The sequence below is a fragment of the Centruroides vittatus genome, unplaced genomic scaffold (genome assembly GCF_030686945.1).
Source record: "Centruroides vittatus isolate TY-2023 unplaced genomic scaffold, ASM3068694v2 contig_877, whole genome shotgun sequence".
NCBI lineage: Eukaryota > Metazoa > Arthropoda > Arachnida > Scorpiones > Buthidae > Centruroides > Centruroides vittatus.
The window spans coordinates 406313-426123 of NW_027122569.1; the positions used below are offsets into that span (position 1 = coordinate 406313).

General features: G+C 24.1%; 1 protein-coding gene across 5 annotated transcripts in view; it reads right to left on the reverse strand.

Moving 5' to 3' along the window:
- Stacl (Stac-like) overlaps positions 1-19811 on the reverse strand; it is a 76652-nt gene that overhangs the window by 8400 nt on the left and 48441 nt on the right. For all 5 annotated transcript variants that reach the window (XM_067279786.1, XM_067279789.1, XM_067279790.1 and 2 more), the window contains 11 exons: positions 15492-15600; positions 13274-13343; positions 10065-10217; positions 6902-7066; positions 6510-6590; positions 6136-6306; positions 5573-5739; positions 4687-4798; positions 4210-4364; positions 284-432; positions 121-203 (listed from right to left, as the gene is read on the reverse strand). In XM_067279786.1, coding sequence (XP_067135887.1) covers positions 121-203; positions 284-432; positions 4210-4364; positions 4687-4798; positions 5573-5739; positions 6136-6306; positions 6510-6590; positions 6902-7066; positions 10065-10217; positions 13274-13343; positions 15492-15600 — 1415 coding nt within the window. The remainder of the gene's footprint in view (positions 1-120; positions 204-283; positions 433-4209; positions 4365-4686; positions 4799-5572; positions 5740-6135; positions 6307-6509; positions 6591-6901; positions 7067-10064; positions 10218-13273; positions 13344-15491; positions 15601-19811) is intronic.

Genomic DNA, 19811 nt, shown 5'->3' on the forward strand with positions numbered 1-19811 from the left:
ATGTATTATAATGTACAGTATAAATTATAGAAAATATACAGTAAATACTTTAAATAATTAAAATACATACAAAATTAATTATTTAAGCCAAAAAAATAGCATTCTAAACACTATTTTTACCTGGCATTTGCTAACTTTGTCTTGACAGTCAGCATGAACGTTCATTTTACACATCTTACATTTCAAACCTTGACGGACGTGTCCTTTAAATTTAAAATTTCTTAATTAGTTATTTAATAAATAAATAAAATTATTTATCAAATTTCGACAAATTAATAATTACCTCGTAGAATTTGACTACAATAATCACAAGGTGTAATTTTTTTGTATGTGTATTCTTGAAAGATATGTTGACCAGTATCAAGAGGTGATGGTGTAGCTGACTGAGGCCTAGTAGGTCCTTTGCCGTTTTTCTTATCCCCCAAATCGTTCCTAACGTAAAGAATTAATTATATTCGGCTATAGAAAAGTATATTCTTCCACTTAAATATATACAGGAGGGCCCAAAAGCCGGGCAACCGAATATCTTGCCAGCAACTTAGCATTTTCTTAAATAACACACGAGGTTAGTCTCTACACTGGTTAATCGACTTTTGGGCCGTCCCGATTTTTCTGTTAATTAAAATTATTCTTTAATTAATTAATACTTAACATTTAATTTGCGTTTTTTTATACACGAAATGTATAATTATTTATTTCCTTTTTCAAAATTACGTTTAAAATAAAATAATTTTTTTAAGTATAATGTTGAAGCATTTTTATATTTAATTAAATTTTAGAAACTTAAAATAATAATAATAATAATAATAATAATATTAAGATAATTAATTTGTTGATAAACATTTTTAAAAAATAAATGATCATCAGGAACAAATTACAATTTAGGTTAATGCTAATTTGTCATCCACGACACAAAAACTCTTTTATCTTTATTAAATTAGTTTCCTCCTGTACATAAATGTATAACCAAGTTATAAATAACTCACTCCAACATTTTACAGATGTTCTTTTTTTTAAAGAACAATAATTTTTAAGTCTTAACAGGCATTTTTTCGTCGATACGTTGTTAAAATCCCTCACAAATCTGCGTTAATTACTTAAATTTTTTACACGGATATAAAATATTTCGACAGTAATTTAATTATTCGTAAAATTAAAACACTTTACGCGTAATTTTACTGTTGAAAGTCGTGTATAAATCACGAATCTTATCGGGAGTCAATCTACGTGCCAACGTGGAAAAATAGTTATATATACGTAATTTTTATATATTTTTTAAAGAAAGTATAAAGTTTTATCGTTTATACAAGTCATATCTTACATCTTAAATCTTTGATTTATCGTAGATAGGTCACATTACTTTTTATTATGCCTTCTACTGTATGGAATAGTGGGAGTGGACAGGTATTTTTTTAGCTTATACGGTAAATTCGAAGGTTTAAACGAAATTTATGTTGAAAAATTCTTTTTATGTTTATTCCAGTAAAAATTATAATTTATGTACTTTTTCTATGAATTAAAGCGTTTAAATTCGCTGTAAAATCGCACTAATTAACATAATTAATGCGGTTTCCTATCCATCATGTACAAAAAACGAATTAATTAGAATTACATTTGGCATGAAAAACTTAAATTGTTTTCGGGGTAAAAATTTGAATGGTAAAATATAAAAATAAACAGCTGATTTTGTTTTAAAGTTTACATCATATTTCTCTCTTGAATAGCTGAAAATGTATTGAATTACAGTCTGTAGATGTGTATCTCTTGGTGCGTAAGTCATTTTTTATGTTATCGCCTCCATTATGAGCTTCAGTTTAATGTAAAAAATTCACTAGTTCGTGTTTTATAAATACATTAAAATTCCCTTAATACTAGTAATCTCATAGATATGTGTTCAATTTAGGGAGGTGCCCAACATAGAAAATAAGAGAAAATTACATTCATCTTCTCTACTTTCAATTGATATTCCTCTAAATTGGACTTTAAGGTTGTCTAACTTGAGATTTACCATATTTCAGGGAAATTTTGAGATAGATACGCGTATAAATTAGTGTAATGAAGACGTATGTGTAATAAATACACATAGATTTACATAGAACTACTTCCCAGTATGGATGTCCAACTTGAGTGATTTTACTGTATTTCTGGAAAATTTAAACAATTTATTTTATGTTCTACATAAATATGTTAGAGTGATTCGTGTATTTGTGTAATAAATATTCATAGATTTATTCCCAGTATGTGTCCAACTTTTACTATATCTCTGCTAAACTTAAACACATTTTTCAACTTTCTATACAGTTATACAGTACATACTTTAAATACATATTTGTGTTAAACGTGATAGAATTAATATTGTATTTGTGTAAATACACTTGTAGATTTACATAAAAGTGTATTTTGTACTAAGCGACTTGAGGGATTATATATTAATTCTGCTGAAATTACCCATAAATATGAATTAAAATGTGTATAAATCTGTTAAATATGTTAGAATGATTAGTGTATTTGTGTAATAAGTACACATAGATTTACAAAAAAACATACTAAAAATTACATCGATTTATTCCAAGTATCAATAACTATACATAGAAGTTACGGTGGATACAAGGAATCAAGAAAAAACAAAGAAATGATAGAATCAAAATAATAACAATAATAATAATAATAATAATAATTAAACAGAAATTAGAAAAATTGACAATACTATATACATAATTAAATTATACATTTGTATCTATAAACATTCCAGTTATGTACAAACACTTTTCTATTTTAAATTTCATAAATTTATGCATTCGCAAAGACAGGAAAGAAAAAAAATTATATAATTTCTTGTTTTTAATAATCTAATTTACAAATAATAATAACCATAATAATAAGAATAATAACAAACAATCATCTACATTTTATCATAATTTCGTTTATTTTTACATTAAAATATTTTGCAAAATGTTAAAATTTAACGCTTAACGTGCATAAGTAATACATGCAAATTACACATTAATCACATACATACACATGCAACATTAATTAGTTTCAGTTAGTAATTAACGTAAAGGTATTAGAAGAGGGGAGAACCTATCAGTTGTGCAATTGTGTGTATTGTTTAAAATTTGGAAAATAATTAGTTACATAATATATATATTTGCATTTTTTTACAAAAAATGCACGCTGTTTTTATTGTATAGTGTCATTTTTAATGTGGATATATTATTATAATTTATTCCTGAATTTTTTAATTGTAATCAACGTAATTTATCCTTGAAAATTTATAATGTTAATTAACATAACTTATTCTTGAATTCTGCATGAAAATCATTATCATAATTTATTTTAAAAAAATATAGCCTATAAGTAAATAAAACACGTAATAAACATACTCACCCACTCAAAATTATATTCTTTATCGTGATATTTATCAAAAATATTAATAGTTTTTTCCTATTTTATGCAATTTTCTTGTTTTTTTAAAAAAAAAATAATAATTCAAAAACTTGCATCCTTATATGCCAGAAAGTATGGACATTCACTTACAAGAAAAAATAAAATTAATTTTTAAATAATTGATTGTTAATAAAATAAAATACGGAAAAATGAAAAGAATTCGTCCAAAACACGAGTTAATATTTGGAGAAATTCAAAAAAATAAGAAAAATAAATAAATAAATTGTTACAATATAAAAGGTACTGTACGTGCGAATACAACTCTTTGGGATAAGAATAAGCTTGTTATAAGAGCAAATACAAGTTTTGTACATATAAAAAAAAACGTACAAGGAGGAAAATAAAATAAAAAAGATTAGAAGAGGTCAACCAAGAAAGCAAATATTAAACAAGCACGTAAAAACCTATAAAATGTTTTGATATGTTTATATTCTCAGTTGCATGTTGAATATATTATACCTTTCTTTCCTTCCATAAGGTAAATGTTATCACAAACATGTGAAAAATATTAAACTTTCCATATTTTCAATCAGGTGTTGGAGGAAAGGAAGGAATTTTTATATGTATATATATCAGAGTGCAGTTCGAATTTATTTTATTTTTAAATTATACTTTAAAAATGTCTTTTTATAAACTGTCATTTCGTCACAAGCTTTTATACACTTGAGCATAGAAATCACAAACGATTCTTCTTTATCTCCCACACCCATTGTTTGTTTTTTTTTTATGTTTTCTTGCAAAGATTGAACATCAAAGTCTTACTTTTCTGGCATATTGATGCTACCAGTCTTGAGGCTTCGGAAAGCTTTTAACCATTTATTCTTCATACCGGCTGTGCTACTTGTCGAGGTTTTTCTATCTCGATTGTGTTGGTTTTCATCAGAATGGTTCCCTTCTTTTGAAGCAACCAATTCCAACTGGACAGGAAATGAAAAAAGAAAAAATATATATATTCTGAGTATTATTCGCGACATAACACAGTACAAAACCTTGTATAGTGCTTTTTTTTAATCAACGCTACAGTCAAACTTCGATTTAGCGCCCTCGTAAATAGCGTTACTCTACTAATGCGCCAATAAATACAGGTAAGTAGACTTTCTTCGCGAATAGAAAACCCTCCAGTGTCTGCAGATTATTGTACATTTAGTATTACTAAGTCACCAGCTGAAATTGTCACTAAATCGAAACAAATTGTGGTGAAGTCTGACTGTAATTGTAATAATAATATATTTTAATTACCTGAGCTTTAACAGCAGCTAAATGAATGTTTGCTACTTGAAGATCGAAACGTTTCATACTAATATCTTCTTGTAATTCATTTGATTTGTTATATAAATTCGATTCTAAGCTCCTGAAAATATGAAAAAAAACGATAAATTTAATTATTCATTTTATTATTTTAAGATAAAATAAATGAAATTAATCAATCAAACAATTTTATTTACATTTTTATATGTTTTAAATTAATAAATTGTAAATTTAAAGCGATCAATCAATCAGCGCAACACGATATGAATTATGTGGGCGTAACTATTAATATCAAATAACATTTAATTGGTTATTTAATACCTACGTTATAATATTCCGTTACTTAATTAACCGAAAGCAAATAACCAATCATTTTGAATTAGTTTATAAAACTGAACCAATCAGAGAATGATTATGAGAAGTAGGCGTGAATTATTAATTTTAATTCCCTCCTTTTTTATATACAAATCACGTGAGTATGGTTATTAATAATAAATAAAGTTAATTGGTTATTTAATATCTACGCCGTAATATTGTTATTTAATTTGTCGAAAGCAAATAACCAATCATTTTCAATTAGTTTATCGGCCAGAACCAATCAGAGCACGAATTTATTAATAAAGGCGTGATTCGATCAAGGATGAAATTTATTTTTCTGTATTTTTTACCTAGAAAATTGGCAATGGATTTAAATGTTAATTGACAATTTTTTTGAAGTGAAAAATTTCTGTTTACAAAATTTCTATTCCTTTGAAGTATTTTTTTAAAATTAACATTTATTTATTTTTACTTTCGAGAAGTTATCTTTTTAAAACATACATATACATAAAATAACAAACGTTTAATGTTTCACTAAAATATTTTAACCTATTTATACCTCTGTTGCAGTCTAGTCAGCGAGTCTACTGCTTCTTGCAATTGTCTAATTTGCGATTCCAAGTTGGAAACATCTTGTCTCAAGCTCTGTGAACGATTAGGCAGTGACAAATGGGCGATTCTCTCAACTACCAATTCGTTTCTTAACATTAACATAGGATCGGGTGTCTGAAACGAAGCACAATAAATGATGAATTGTTATTATTTTATGTATAATAATTATGTAGTTTATCTAAGTCACAATGAAACTATACAAAGTAAACTCGTGTAGCATAATTGATAACATTAATAAGTAAATATAAGCAGTACTCGTAAGAGAGAGAGAGAATTCTTACAATCTCTTACAATATTTAGCAATCGTGATATAAATTCCGAATGCTTGCAAAAGCACTCGTCTTAATACAAAGTTCTAACTTTCCTGCCGAATTAATTATTCACGAGTTGGAATGAGGAGTAAATAAATCTGGAATTAACGATCCTTTTATTCACAATAAAAGAGAGAGAATCCGTGTTAAATTCTAATTAAGAATCTAATTATAAAATAAAAATCTGTCATTTATTTACCACTTGTCCAGATTCGTTTTCGGCTCTCGGTGCCATAAATAAATGTGTTTTTAGAGGTGCCGTCGCTTTTTCTAGGTTGAGTGTTTTTATAAAATTGACTAAATCCGTTTTACTGTTAACATTTCTACATGCCGAACACAGATTATCGTAATGATTCCCTTGTTCTCGTGCCTGTAAATAAAAACCATAACGTATTTATTATATTTAACAATAAGTAAATACAAAACAGAACACGTTGATAATAATTTGAATAGTTTCCAAAATGTTTCTATCAAACTGCATTACAATACATTGTAAGAACAACCATTTTAATGACGTCTAGGGGTTAAAAAAGGCCTATTTCGAGAAGGTCGACCTTGTTGACATTTACGTACCTTGCTTGCCAACATTTCGGCAGCGGCCACCATAGAACCAGCTAGAGTATCGCTAAGGTCCAGGTATACATGCTCTAATTCCTGAAACAAACAATATAAATTACACACAGATACCCCAACAGAACACGTTATAATATATCGCACAATGGCTCCTCCTTTCTAAAGAGACAAATGAATTTTTAGTGTTTGTTTTTTTATACGTGTTCCCCTCTGTAATGGTTTAAGTTTCTATAATAAAATTTCACGGGTTTGAAACAATATGGACAGTATAACTAAAGTCTAGGCATTGTTCCAAGTTGTTTTTTTTTACAAGGAGAATTTCATTGTTTTTCTATTGTACGCTTTGTATTATTGATAAGAAGCCAGATTTACTATAGGTAAAGAGTACTTACTTCTAATAATTTCGGTAATATTTGCGCGTGATAATATTCTAACATCCCATTTGCAGCTCTTAATTGTTGGACGTATGCATTGTGCATGTCATAGTATTCAGCTAGTTGAGCATGATTTCTGGAACTAAGTAATTTCTTGTATGCATCACTATAATCTTGGTGGCACTGAAAGATAATTTCATACTTTAAAATATTGCTTTTTCTACAGTTTTATAATAAATATTTTACTAAATTGATAATTATGAAAGTTGGAGAACGTTGTAAAGAGGTAAAAAGTAAATTTTCTAAAAATTTTTTATTTTTTATTTTAAAATTATTCTTAAATTCTCGAATTAAATTCGAGTCCGGAATCCTAGAAAATAAAATTTAAAAAATTCAAAAAAATTATTAATTTCTCTAAAATTTTCTTTTATTTGATTTTTATGCTGAAGTTTTGTTAATTAAAAATCTAAGAAATTAATTAAAATAACTCAAAAAACCTAAAAATTATGATAAAATTCTATAAATTTAGAAAAAATTAAACTAAATTAAAATTCTAAAAATTTAACTAAATTTTCTTTTGATTTATGAATTCATTTTATAGTTTATAGTTTAAGAACCATAAAATGGTGAGAAATTTTAATAAATTTCAAATAATAAAATTCAATATATTTTCTAAAAAAATCATTCAATTTGCGTTTTTTTTTTTTTTTGAAGTTAAAATTAATAAAATACAACTTTACGAGCATGAGAAAACTGCCATTATAGACAAATATATTGGCATGGTTCCTAGACAACAATCGAATTTTTAGAATGTCAAGACATTAAACAATATCACAAAATACATTTTTAAAATATTGAACCAATGAATTTTGCCGTTACGGTGTTCTTTCGATAATAGACTATAGAAGTATTGTTTAAGTTATTTTTCCTTTTGATCTTTTCTGTTGCTATATTGTAAAATTTTGGCAAGGATTTCGAAGAAGAATAAAGTAGCCATTGTTATTGTTTGTCGTTTCTAAACTTGTTCTGTAGTTTATTCGAAGGATCAATGCATTGAACTAAGTAAACCAAGCAACTGTTGAATGTCGCCACTTGATACAACTGTTTAAATATATATATACATATATATTAATACAGAAAACTATTATAACAATAATAAAATACGTTCAAGTAGCTTTTTTATAAATATTTCACGTAAAAAATATTAATTTAATTCTGTTAAAATTCAAGAAAAATCCTCTACGGTGGAGACATTTTTCGTAGAATATAACAGTAAAATAATTAAATTTTATGCATTTAAATTGTAAATATTTTAATATATTTTATTAAAATTAAATACATACATTTTTATTTCTATAAATTTTATAATAAAGATAAGCTGGATTTTTTTAAATAAAAAAAATATACAGATATAAATGCATAATTAATGCCATTTTTGAACTGAAGGTTTTTTAAATAAATAAATTTGAAAAAAATAAAAAAGTTTTAAAAAATAAATAATTAATAAATTCTTGTAACAATCTTGATACTTTTTTGTGTTAATTTAATTAAAAATTTATTTTGCAATTTGCAATTTTTAAAAAAGTTTGTTTTTTTCTCGTTGCATTTTTTGGACAGGTGTTAGCATTTTTTAAATTAATTATATTTAATTTTCTTCACATTAAACTTATTTCCCTCTTCCCAATTTTCTATAATTTTCTTTTATTTTATGCTGATTTTAGTTAATTGTATTCTTAAATAACAAAGAAATTTAATCAAATATAATAATGGCAATTATCTAAAAGTAATCATTTGCATTTTGTTTATAATGAAACAAATATTAAATTATTTTTAAAAATTTAAAAAGAAATTCTTTTAAACATAATATTATCTTTAAATTAGCTTTTAAAAATTTTAAAAGTTTATAAAAATAATTTAAATATAAAGCACACAAATTTATCCAAAATAAATTCCTAAACAGAACGTTGGATGGGGGTCTGAACCCACGCTTCTTCTAACTTGTCGAATCTTTAACGAGCACTTGTCTTATGAAAATATGTGGGTTCATATTTCACACAGAGACAAAACATAATCAAGAAATTCCTAGATAGAGTGAGTATTAATTTATGCTTGTACATTTTTAATTTTTATGAAATTTTAAATGCAAACTAAGCATCCATCTAAAGAATTTCCCAAACAGAATATATTTTGGTTTTGGACGTCACTTATAAAAAGTCGGATCTCTAATCAGTACAAGACAAGTATTGATTGAAGGAATCCGAACCCTCTGTAATGAAAGTTTTGCAACAACTGGACGTGGGTTCTGATCTTATGCTTTAAGGCTACAACATATTTTTTCGATTTGGATGTTCGGGTTTTTTCTTGTTTATTATTTAATTGCAGCTTTCAAAACTATGTGTAAATTTGCTTACTACGTTCTTCCATCTTTATTTTTAAAATTACAATGTGCAAATTTTAGTTTCCGTGCTTTGTATGTCAATAGCAAGCGATCGCCTTTGTGATAAACCTATACGAAAATTTACTATCGCCACCACTTTATGGGTTTAAAACTGGGTTTACTTGAGATTAAAGAGAAATATACAATATATTTAGACTTATGTTAAACAAAATTTATTATAAATTGCTAAACAAAGTGAAAATTTCAATGAAAAACATTCAAAGAAAACCCCCATATTGAAATTCACAATGTGGACGATTGCCAGAAACAACAACGTTAGACTCAGTCATCTGATTGACTTTGCCAACATCAGCAAAATTTGCAAAGCATAAAAATCACTTGTTAACATGTTTAAATATTTAATTAAGATTTTTTTCCATTATCAATAATTAAAATTGTAATTACAATTAACGTCAAAACATCGCCAGGAGTCGCGAATCCAACTCCGCTCCGGTTGTATCAAGTGATGACGGGTGCGACTTTATAAACGGCGGTTTCATTATAATTTTAACAATTTCTGCAAATTTTTTTGAGTAAATTAATTAATTGCTTTATTCTCTTTCTAAAACTGCCGGTTTTTTCTGTTAAATTAAACAAATAAACTTAAGTTAGACATTACTATTTGGCAAGCTAACAACTGAATTGAGAAAGCGAAAACAAGATTTTTTTGAGCTACTTGACAAGCTATTTTCATGGAATTTTATGAAATAAACTTCAAAAAATAATAAAAATAACCATTCTTACCTTTTTAAGCAATTCTTCTGCTTTATTTAAAATCGTTTCAAAGCTTTCTCTATGTAGAAATATTTTTCTAGATTGAATTTTTCTGTGGAAAGTCTTTTCCAGTAACATCATACCTAAGTGTCTAGCTAAACTTCTAGCTATGTCACCATGTACCTAAATATAATTTCAAATAAAAATTTAATTATGTATTTAAAATAAATTAAAAATTTAAATTATATTCCACTTCAAAAAAATACAAGAAAATTCAAAAAAATTTCCTTTTTTTAAATGTATCTAAGATATAGAAGCAAATTGTTTATATTTTAATAAAATATATAATTTTTAAAATATATATATATTTTATTTAAGGATATTTTTATTCCTTTTATTTTCTATAATTTTTAAAGATTTTGTTGTTTTTAGATTTATTATTTTCATATTTAAAAGCTTAAATAATACAATTTTATAATTACGAAGAAATTTTCCAAGAAATTTTTCGAAAATTCTGTAGGCCTATATTTTTTATTCGTTTAGATTCATTATATATGAAAAAAAATTACAAAACTAATAAATGTAAAAAAAGCAAAATTATATAAAATTTTCTAAAAATTCATTCTAAAAACATCTTGAAAGATTTTTGGATTTTTTTTGTAATTATAAAATTGCATTTTTTTGGCGTTTTAAATATGAAAATAATAAATCTAAAAAGTAAAAAAAATAGCGTTTAAATTCTAATAAAATTACAAATAATGAATCTAAAATCATCAAAATCTAAAAAATTATTTTTAAAAAAAAAACCAATAAAATTGTCAGTAAATCAGTAAAATTTAAATAAAATTTAATTATAATCATAAATAAAATTGTCTTTAAATTAACTGTTTAAACCACATTTTCCTTTGCTCTTCCACTTTTTGCAATTTTATCTTTTGAAATTTCTATGAAACTTCATTCTCTCATATTCTATATTAAACTTTATAATATAAAACTTTAAATTTCTAACAATCAATGTTGACTAAGGAGCTAAATATAGAAAAATCATTTGAATAAAGCTGCGAAGTTGCACAGAAAATCCCTTTTAAAACTCAATATTGTATTCTATCTAACAAAGAAAAATCATTGTTTAAAACAGCTAAAAAAATCATTGAATATTGAAAAAAGTCTGCATCAACTTTTACAAATTTTTTACTAATTTCTAATAATAAAAAAAAATCATTAAATTTCATCTAGTAATATATTTAATTGCTAATTACATAAAATTAAATTAAATTGAAATCATTATGACTAAAGTTAATAATTTAACTTAATTTTAAAAAATTAAATTCGAGTTTTTTTTAGTAAAAAATTAAAAATCAATAAAATTTAAGTAAATTTATTTTAAATATAATATTAATAATAAAGTTTATTTTAAAAATTTAAAAATTTGCTTTAAAATTTCTATTTAAAAATTTTTTTTGTATTAGAGAATGGGAAAAAAATCAAAAATTCCATAAAATCCTTAAGAAAAATCTAAAAAAAATTCTAAATATTTATTTATTTTTTTAAAATCAAATCTAAAAAAAATCTTTAAATAAATATTTAAAAAATTCAATTTTACACTGACAACAGATGTTATATTTTACATTATAAAATTTATTTATTTTTAAATTTTGAGTAGAAAATAAAACTTTTCTTTCTTGTTTATTAGAAAATAAAGAATTTTTAAAGTGCTTACAATTTTAATTTTCAATACGTTTAACTGTAATTTAAAAAAAATCAATTTAAAATTAAGAAAATAAAAATTTTTTGTTCCGAATTTCTTTTATTTTTAAAAAATTGCATGTTTTTTAAAGATAAAAATCAAAGAAATTTCTGAAGTTTTTGAATTATTTTTGAATTTTTGTTTCGGAAATTCTTCTCTAAACACTCATTTTTAGATAAAAATTTTAAGACTTGATATTCTAAAAAATTGCAATTTTTTAGTGTGCTGCCTTTATTTATTTTGTATTTTTAATGGTTATAAATGTATTATTTTTCTAATTTTATTTTGAATTTTATAACGAATTCAGAGAGTTATAAATCAAAGAAATGTTCAGAGATTTTTTGGGGGGCGGATTTTTGCTCATCTCATCTACTTTCTGATCGATGTTTTCTTTATAAAATTGACAAGTAAAATGTTCAAAAAAACCTTTAAGTTCATTCTCATGTAGTAAACGTAGAATATTGATGTTTTTGGATACAAAAGATGAAAAGATTGAAAATCCTACGCTTCTAACAAAACATCAAATTTCCACTTTCGTGGGTAAATTTCTAGTATTAGAATTATTAAAATTTAGAAATAAATAAATAAATTTTTTACATTAAAAAATTGATTAAATATTCCAATTAGAAACTGAGTAATGATAACAAAATAGTTAAAACAGCATCTTAATAAAAAACCTAATAATAATAATCAGTTTCTTAACTACATTAAAGTTAAATATAATCAATTTTTTAATTGTATTAAATTTAAATATAATCAATTTCGTAATAATAGGAATTTTAATTTTGTTAGTGTCAATTACCATTTAAAATGATATCTTTTATACCACGTAGGAAATACATTTCGCTTGCAAGTGAGTAATTAAGTTAATTTTCATTTAAAAAATCATCTAAAATTAAACTTTTCAGTAAAAAAAAAATCTTTAATTTTGATGGCATTTCTAAAATTTTTACAAGTTTTTCTTTAATCTTTTAAGTGATTTTTTAAGAAAATATTTTTAAAAAATTTATAAATATTCTTTAAAAATAATTAACATTTACAAAATAAAAAATGTTTTATAAAAAACCATTGAAAACGTAAAAATATTAAATTAAACATTAAAAATACTTATGAAAAACTTCTTCTAAAAAATCAAAAATTAATAACTTAAAGGTGAAAAATTTTTCAAGTTAATTTTTAAGATTTTTTTTTTTCGATAAACTTCTTAAACAAAATTAATAATTATAGAACGTAATTAATTGATTTTCATTAATTATAGTAAATTTATAACTTTCGAGTCTAAATATCTTCATTATTTTACTTAAGAATCAAACGAAAAGCCCTTTATCTTAATTGAATCTAATGATTTTATTTACAAGGTAAACAACTTAAGACAACTTAATTTTCTAAAAATAATTTAATTCTTAATCTCCTAATTTAGATTTTAAAATTCTAAAAACATTTTATAAATGCTGTTTTCGAAAAAATACTCGCTACTGTTTCTAAATCTTACCTGAGAATCGATCTCGACTTCTTGAAGGAGCACTTCCCAGATCGTAAAGAGACCACTTTGATAAGAAGGTCTATAAATAAATTTATATATAAAAATATTAAGATCGTTCCTTCACATAAATCATTTTCAAGTACGGGTCTTAATTTATTATTTATCATTTTAACCCGGCTTTCATATAAAATATAATAAAAAATTGTTAAGTAGAGTAGAGTAACTTTCGTGTTAATTCCTTATTTTTTTCTCTCAGTATCAAGGATTTTTTTGTTTTTTTTTTGTATTAATGAATAAAAAATTTTAAAAATTACCTAGAGAAATAAGTCTTGGACGTCATTTTGTTTTATTTTTATAAATATCAACAAATTTTCCAAAACATTCAATTTTTTTGGATTTAATAATGATTTTTTTTATTTTCGAAATTAATAAAAAATGAATTTTTATCGTTGTCATTTCTTAATTTTTTTAGTAAATTTCGGTAATTTTTTTTATATTATTGACTCTAAACTTACTTATTTACTGAGTAATGAATCATTTATCCTATTTTCTTCTCTAATTTTGAATCAAAGAAATTAAATCTTTCAGCTCCCTTCCTTCCATAAACATCACCAGATTTTTGATATTTATTGAATCAAAACATCAAACATTCATTACTGAATAAAAATAAAATCGATAAACTTATGTTAAAAAGTGAATGTTTCGAGTTTTCTTTTCTTATTTTCTTCTACAAATATCGACAGATTTTTCGATATTATTGAAGTTTTTTTGAATAAAAAAAAACTTCATTAATAAAACAGAAATCGAAAAGTAAAGAAAATGCATTCTTTTACGTAATTTTTTGATGCTTTTTCTTTAAATATCCATAGATTTTTTTCCATCTTATCGAAGAAAAACAAGGAAATTTTTCATCTCTCGGAGCACTTTCCCTGAATTTACCTATAAATTATCGATAATTTCTTGAAGAAAATTAATTTAATTTTATAAATATATTATAAAGATTAATTAAATTTTATCTAATTAAGTTTAACTTTTGTTATTTTATTTATAAATTGCGAAAGTTAGAGGTTAGATACGTGAAGAAAGTCGAGAAATCTGAAACTAACGTGAGGCTTAGTAGTGAAATAATATATACTTTTTGATCAGTAACTGATGTATCAAGTTCAGTATTTTATAGTTGTGTAGGTTGAATTCTATATTACTCCCAGTGCATTAAAAATATTGCCTGTGAGTCGAATTTCTTGTGTTTTCGAGCCTATTTTTCTTGGTATTTCCAACAATACTAAGCTCGTGTGTATAGAATTCCTAAGCTGTACTTTAGTAGTATCATTTCTACTTAAATCTGTATTCAATAAAGGATGAGATGCTCGAATCAGAATGGATTTTATAGCAGAATGTGTGTAAAATATATTGCTTTGATCAAATAGTGTCAAGTTACAAGAAAATGCTGAATTTTTTCTATTTTTAAAGCTGTAGAACACATTGAAAAGGGCAAAAAATAGGAAGAGAATAAATCATAAAATGATATAAAATAATTTATAGGGGGTTAAATTTAATAATAATGGGTAAATATGGAGTAGCAGTGTATATCCAGTAAGCTTGAATAAAGTAGTAGGAAGAAATGTAAAATATTGGAAATAAATAAGGAAAAATTGGAAATTAAAAGATGAAATTTGTTAATAAACCGAAAAAACTCATAGAAATCAAAAATTTGGCAGTAAAAATCCAATATTTTGCAGGAAAAACGTTATAGAAAAGACAAAATGTGATGGTGTAAAAAGACAGAATTTTGAGGAAATAATTATAATAAATGAAAAAAAATACATAAAGAATTTAATAAAATAGCAGAGAAGTAATTAAAGAGTAAAATAATTTATGTAAAAAATACAAAATTTTCAAAAAAATTCAGAGTTTAAACATGCGAAAAAGCGCATCAAAGGAAGGAAGTTTATATTTATTATATTATAAAAACAATTTTAAAAAATAAAAAAACGTAAATAGTAAACAGAGAAAGTAAAACGTAAAATAAACAAAATGGAATACATAGAAAGCAAATTAGAGCAAAGAACGTGTATAAAATAATTGATTTAAAGTATAGATAGAAGCCGGTAAATAAATTTGGAGAACATGCAAAGAATATAAGACTGTAGCATATTGTCTACTTGACCATACGTTTTTATATTGCAAAAAACTTAATATTTCGTCAAAAAATGTTATTTTTACTGACCTTTCTCTTCGTAATTCCGCATTTCTCTTCCTGAACGTTTCAACTAAAAGTTGCAGTTCTTCAGCGTGTTGTTCGTGAATGGACGATAACTGTTGTGTAAAGTCGGCAACTACAACGTAAGAATCATCAAAATGTTAAATTTTAAAACGTGTTTTAAACAAATCTAAACACTAAATAAAATAGCCGAATGAATTAAATTAGAAACAATTCGTATATAAAAATTTGTAACGTTGCCAACGCTTCGCTAGCGGTTGAGTAAATAAAAAGTTCAAATTACAAAGAATTTATCCATTTAAAGCATACAAATTTCATGCGATTTTTAAGGAAATCGTGTAAAAAATTAATTCCGATTAATTTAATTAATAATACCGGGCAATAAATCGTAATTTCGTTGATTTTTTTTGGGGTAAAAACTTCGCCAGACTGCGTAGAAAACAAACGAGTAAACAGAGTCGAAAATACTACAATCCTCCTTCAAAAAAGAGTTTGGATAGGTTTTTTTTGAAGGAGAAAAACTGAAGAAACAAAAATATTTTCTTGATACAACTTAAAAATCGTATTCTCGAGATGACTTGGACGTAAACTCTTGTTTTTCTAGTGCACTTTTTCCACTATCTAAAAACCTTTTAACGAAGCTTATAAATCGGATTTTTTTTTAGAAATTTATAACAAAATATCTGTTTATTTTTTAGATAATATATATATTATATATATAATATAGGCCTATATATATATATATATATATATATATATATATATATATATATAATATAAAATTTAATTGGATACTTTATCGGATCAAAAAGTTCAAGCTGGAAGAGGAAGGAAATATGCTCAAATTATAAAAATAAGCTATTTTTAATTGATTGGTCCTTGTTCTTGATGTATTTTTAAAGACTTTTTTCATTTTTTTACACGATTGTACAGTCAAGTAGATTGACAATATAAACATTTATACTCAAGAACACCATCAAAAATGAGTTTGTTTGTCAGATACGTCATTAACATCTGCTTATTGTTGGATAACAAAACAACAATGCTTATAGAAGGATACGGGAGATTTTTCTTGTGTTTTTTTTTAAATAATAATTTATATTCAAATAAAACTAATTCAAAAAACACGTTAAATTTTACGTTTTTCTTTTTTTTTGAAGTTTCTAATTATAGTTTAAGTACTCAGCATCATGAAGAGATAATTAAAGGCCAAAAAGGTGTAACAAGTATTGCGGTTACTTTCAAAGTTAATTTGTTAAATATTCTAGAAAATTATTATTTATAATTAATCCTATTAACGTATTAAATTTATTTCTTCGAAAGAATAACGTATTAATTATCTAAACATTTAAAAAAAATCCTACTTTAGTCGAAGATTTAATGACGATCAAACGAATTAAATTATTATTTACACGTTAAATCAGATAAAAATATAAATAAACTGCGCAATTCTTCTTAAATTAAACATTTTAATTATCTTTGAAAATGTATAATTAATGTTTTTTTTTTATAGATTTATTAATCTAAATAAGTCGCATTTAATAAGATACCGTCACACATTCTCTTAAATGTCTTTATACATAAATGAAGTAAGGTTAAAAATATAAAAATGTAACACGTTAGAAATGGCCTCATAATTAGCATTTTAATTTACATATTAACACGTTAATGACAGTATTATAAATTTTGTTTTTAGAGTTAAGAAGAGACGGCAGATGGAAGAGATGCTCCAATATTTGAGGAAAAATATCATAAATTTTTAGATGATGTTAACAATATGCAATTCTAAAACACTTAACTTTTGAAGTTTCAGTTTATAACTTACTTCGAGGGAACTTTCCGTCTGTAATTGTAATATAGAGGTAATTGTTATAGAGGGGACTATTTGAAGCAAAAGTGTAATTTATAACTGTTATAAGGGGGTAAATGTTACGTAAGGGACTGTATATTATAAATGACACAAAAGTATATTCAATACTGTAGGTAATTTATAACTGTTATGAGTAATTGTTATGTAAAGGTAACTGATACGTAGAGGATTCTTTATTACAGCTTATAATTAAGCTATAATAAAGGGAAAATAAGAGAAGATGTAGCTATAAATTATTTATTGTAATGCGTAAGGGTAAATATAGGAAACTGTATATTATAACTTATATTATCTTTTACATTATTTAACACCAGAAAGAAGTTTTCACTTATCTTGACTTATATATCAATTATATTTTCTAATTTATTAAACTTGGTGCCAAAAGAAATTTACATTTTCGTGTATAAAATTGAAGAATAATAATTTAAATTTATCACCATCTTGAATCATATGATTTGAGAAAACAAACAAACAACTGCTATCGATAATTTTGGCTTCTTTTAAGCCACATGAACAAATGCCAAAAACCTATGATTTGGCACCTTTTCTATACACAAACCAATAATAAAAATTTAATTCAAAATAAATCTCTCGCTTAATCAAAAAAATTAATTACAATTGAAGTAAAAAATACTCATGAGAACGTGTTTGAAAAGAAATTTTTTTTAGTTAATTAAAACCGATTTAACGCCTTAGTTGCCGAGCGAAATATTTTCCACGTGGTATAAAAGATAAATGTCAACTACCATTTAAAATGAAATTAACAAAATTAAAATTCCTATTATTACGAAACTGATTATATTTAAATTTAATGCAATTGAAAATTTGATCATATTTAACTTTAACGCAGTTAAGAAATTGACAACATTTAAAATGTATGCAGTTAAAAAATTAATTACGTTTAAATTATTACTATAGAAATTGAATAGATTTAAATTATTATTATCGGTAGTAATATGATTTTGTAATTTGCAATTTAACAAAAATGAAAAGAACTATTTTTAATATATTAAGGCAACGCGTAGTGTTCAGATTTTGCTAGTCTTCGATAAGGAAACTTCACTGTTAACTTATTCTAAGCAGTAAGACGTAAGAAAGAAGTCATAATATTCAGAATAAATCGACTTCAGATTACTAATGGAGCATTATTCCAATCTGTTCAGCAACGTGCACTCGAGTATGGAAGATAAACGATCTCCAACCACTACACTACAATTGTTTTTTTGTTTTTCTTCCTATACTTTATATATAAACAGGATACGTTTAGATGATCAACTTCAAAAACTGTTTACGCCGTACGCACCTATATATATATATATATTATTATTTTATTTAAATTATTTTTCTCTCCATTCCTTTCTATGCAATTTCATAACCGTGTATCAGATATAATGCGGGTTTTATTTACAATTTTCCATTTTATTTATTTAATATCCGATTAAATTATTGAAAAAATTAATAAAAATTCATTTTTTGTATAAATATATATTCTAGCAAAGAAAATGTATTTCCATTTTTAACATTAAATTTCGATATGCTGTGTATATTTTCTTCTAAAAAATTTAACGTAGGAATTTATTTTTTAAATTGTTTTTAAATTTCAAATCTCTAAACAAATCCTCTGTAAATTAATTTAGTTTGTTTCTATTTAAAATTTCTTTTTCCAAAAGAATTCGCTCTTAAATTAGAAACATTTTCTTTATTTATTTTAACTTTTAAAATAATTTTTAATCCGTTTAACCACTTTAAAAATTATTTTTATGGCTTATAAAATAATAATAAAACGAATTTATTTGAATGATTTTTAAATATATTGTTCTTAGAATATTATAAAAAATTTTTTTAAATCGAATTTTTATATACCTACAAAATTAAAAAATAAAAATTTAAATTAAATTATTTAATTATTATTAAATTAAAAATTGGGGAAAGCTATAAAGAAAATATATATTTATAACTAAACCCTAAAATATTATTATAAAGAATTATGATACAGAGTATATAATTTACTTAAAAGTATTTATGTAATAAAAATAACATAATGTTACTTGACACGAAAAATATATTTTATATTCTAAATAATAAAAGAATTTTTTTTTTTTTTGTTAGAAAATTATTTCTAAAGTGAAATTTGCTCGAGGGAATTCAGAAATTTTTAAAACTTTTTATAAATTTTATAGAAGAATTTATAATCTTCAACGTTTAAAGAATCTTATGAAATTTTACGTTAGCTAAACAATGAGCGTTATATAAAGGGTGGCCCAATAGTCGGTTAATCACTGTGAAGAATAAATTCCTATCGTATTCAAATACTTATTCATATTTTCATAAATGCACTTGAGACAAATAAAAACGAAACATTGTTAACTGAGTTTTGGCCTCCCCGTATTAAAATATATATATATTTATTTTAAATTCAAAATTAAATTTAAAATTCAACAGAAATTAAGTTACAA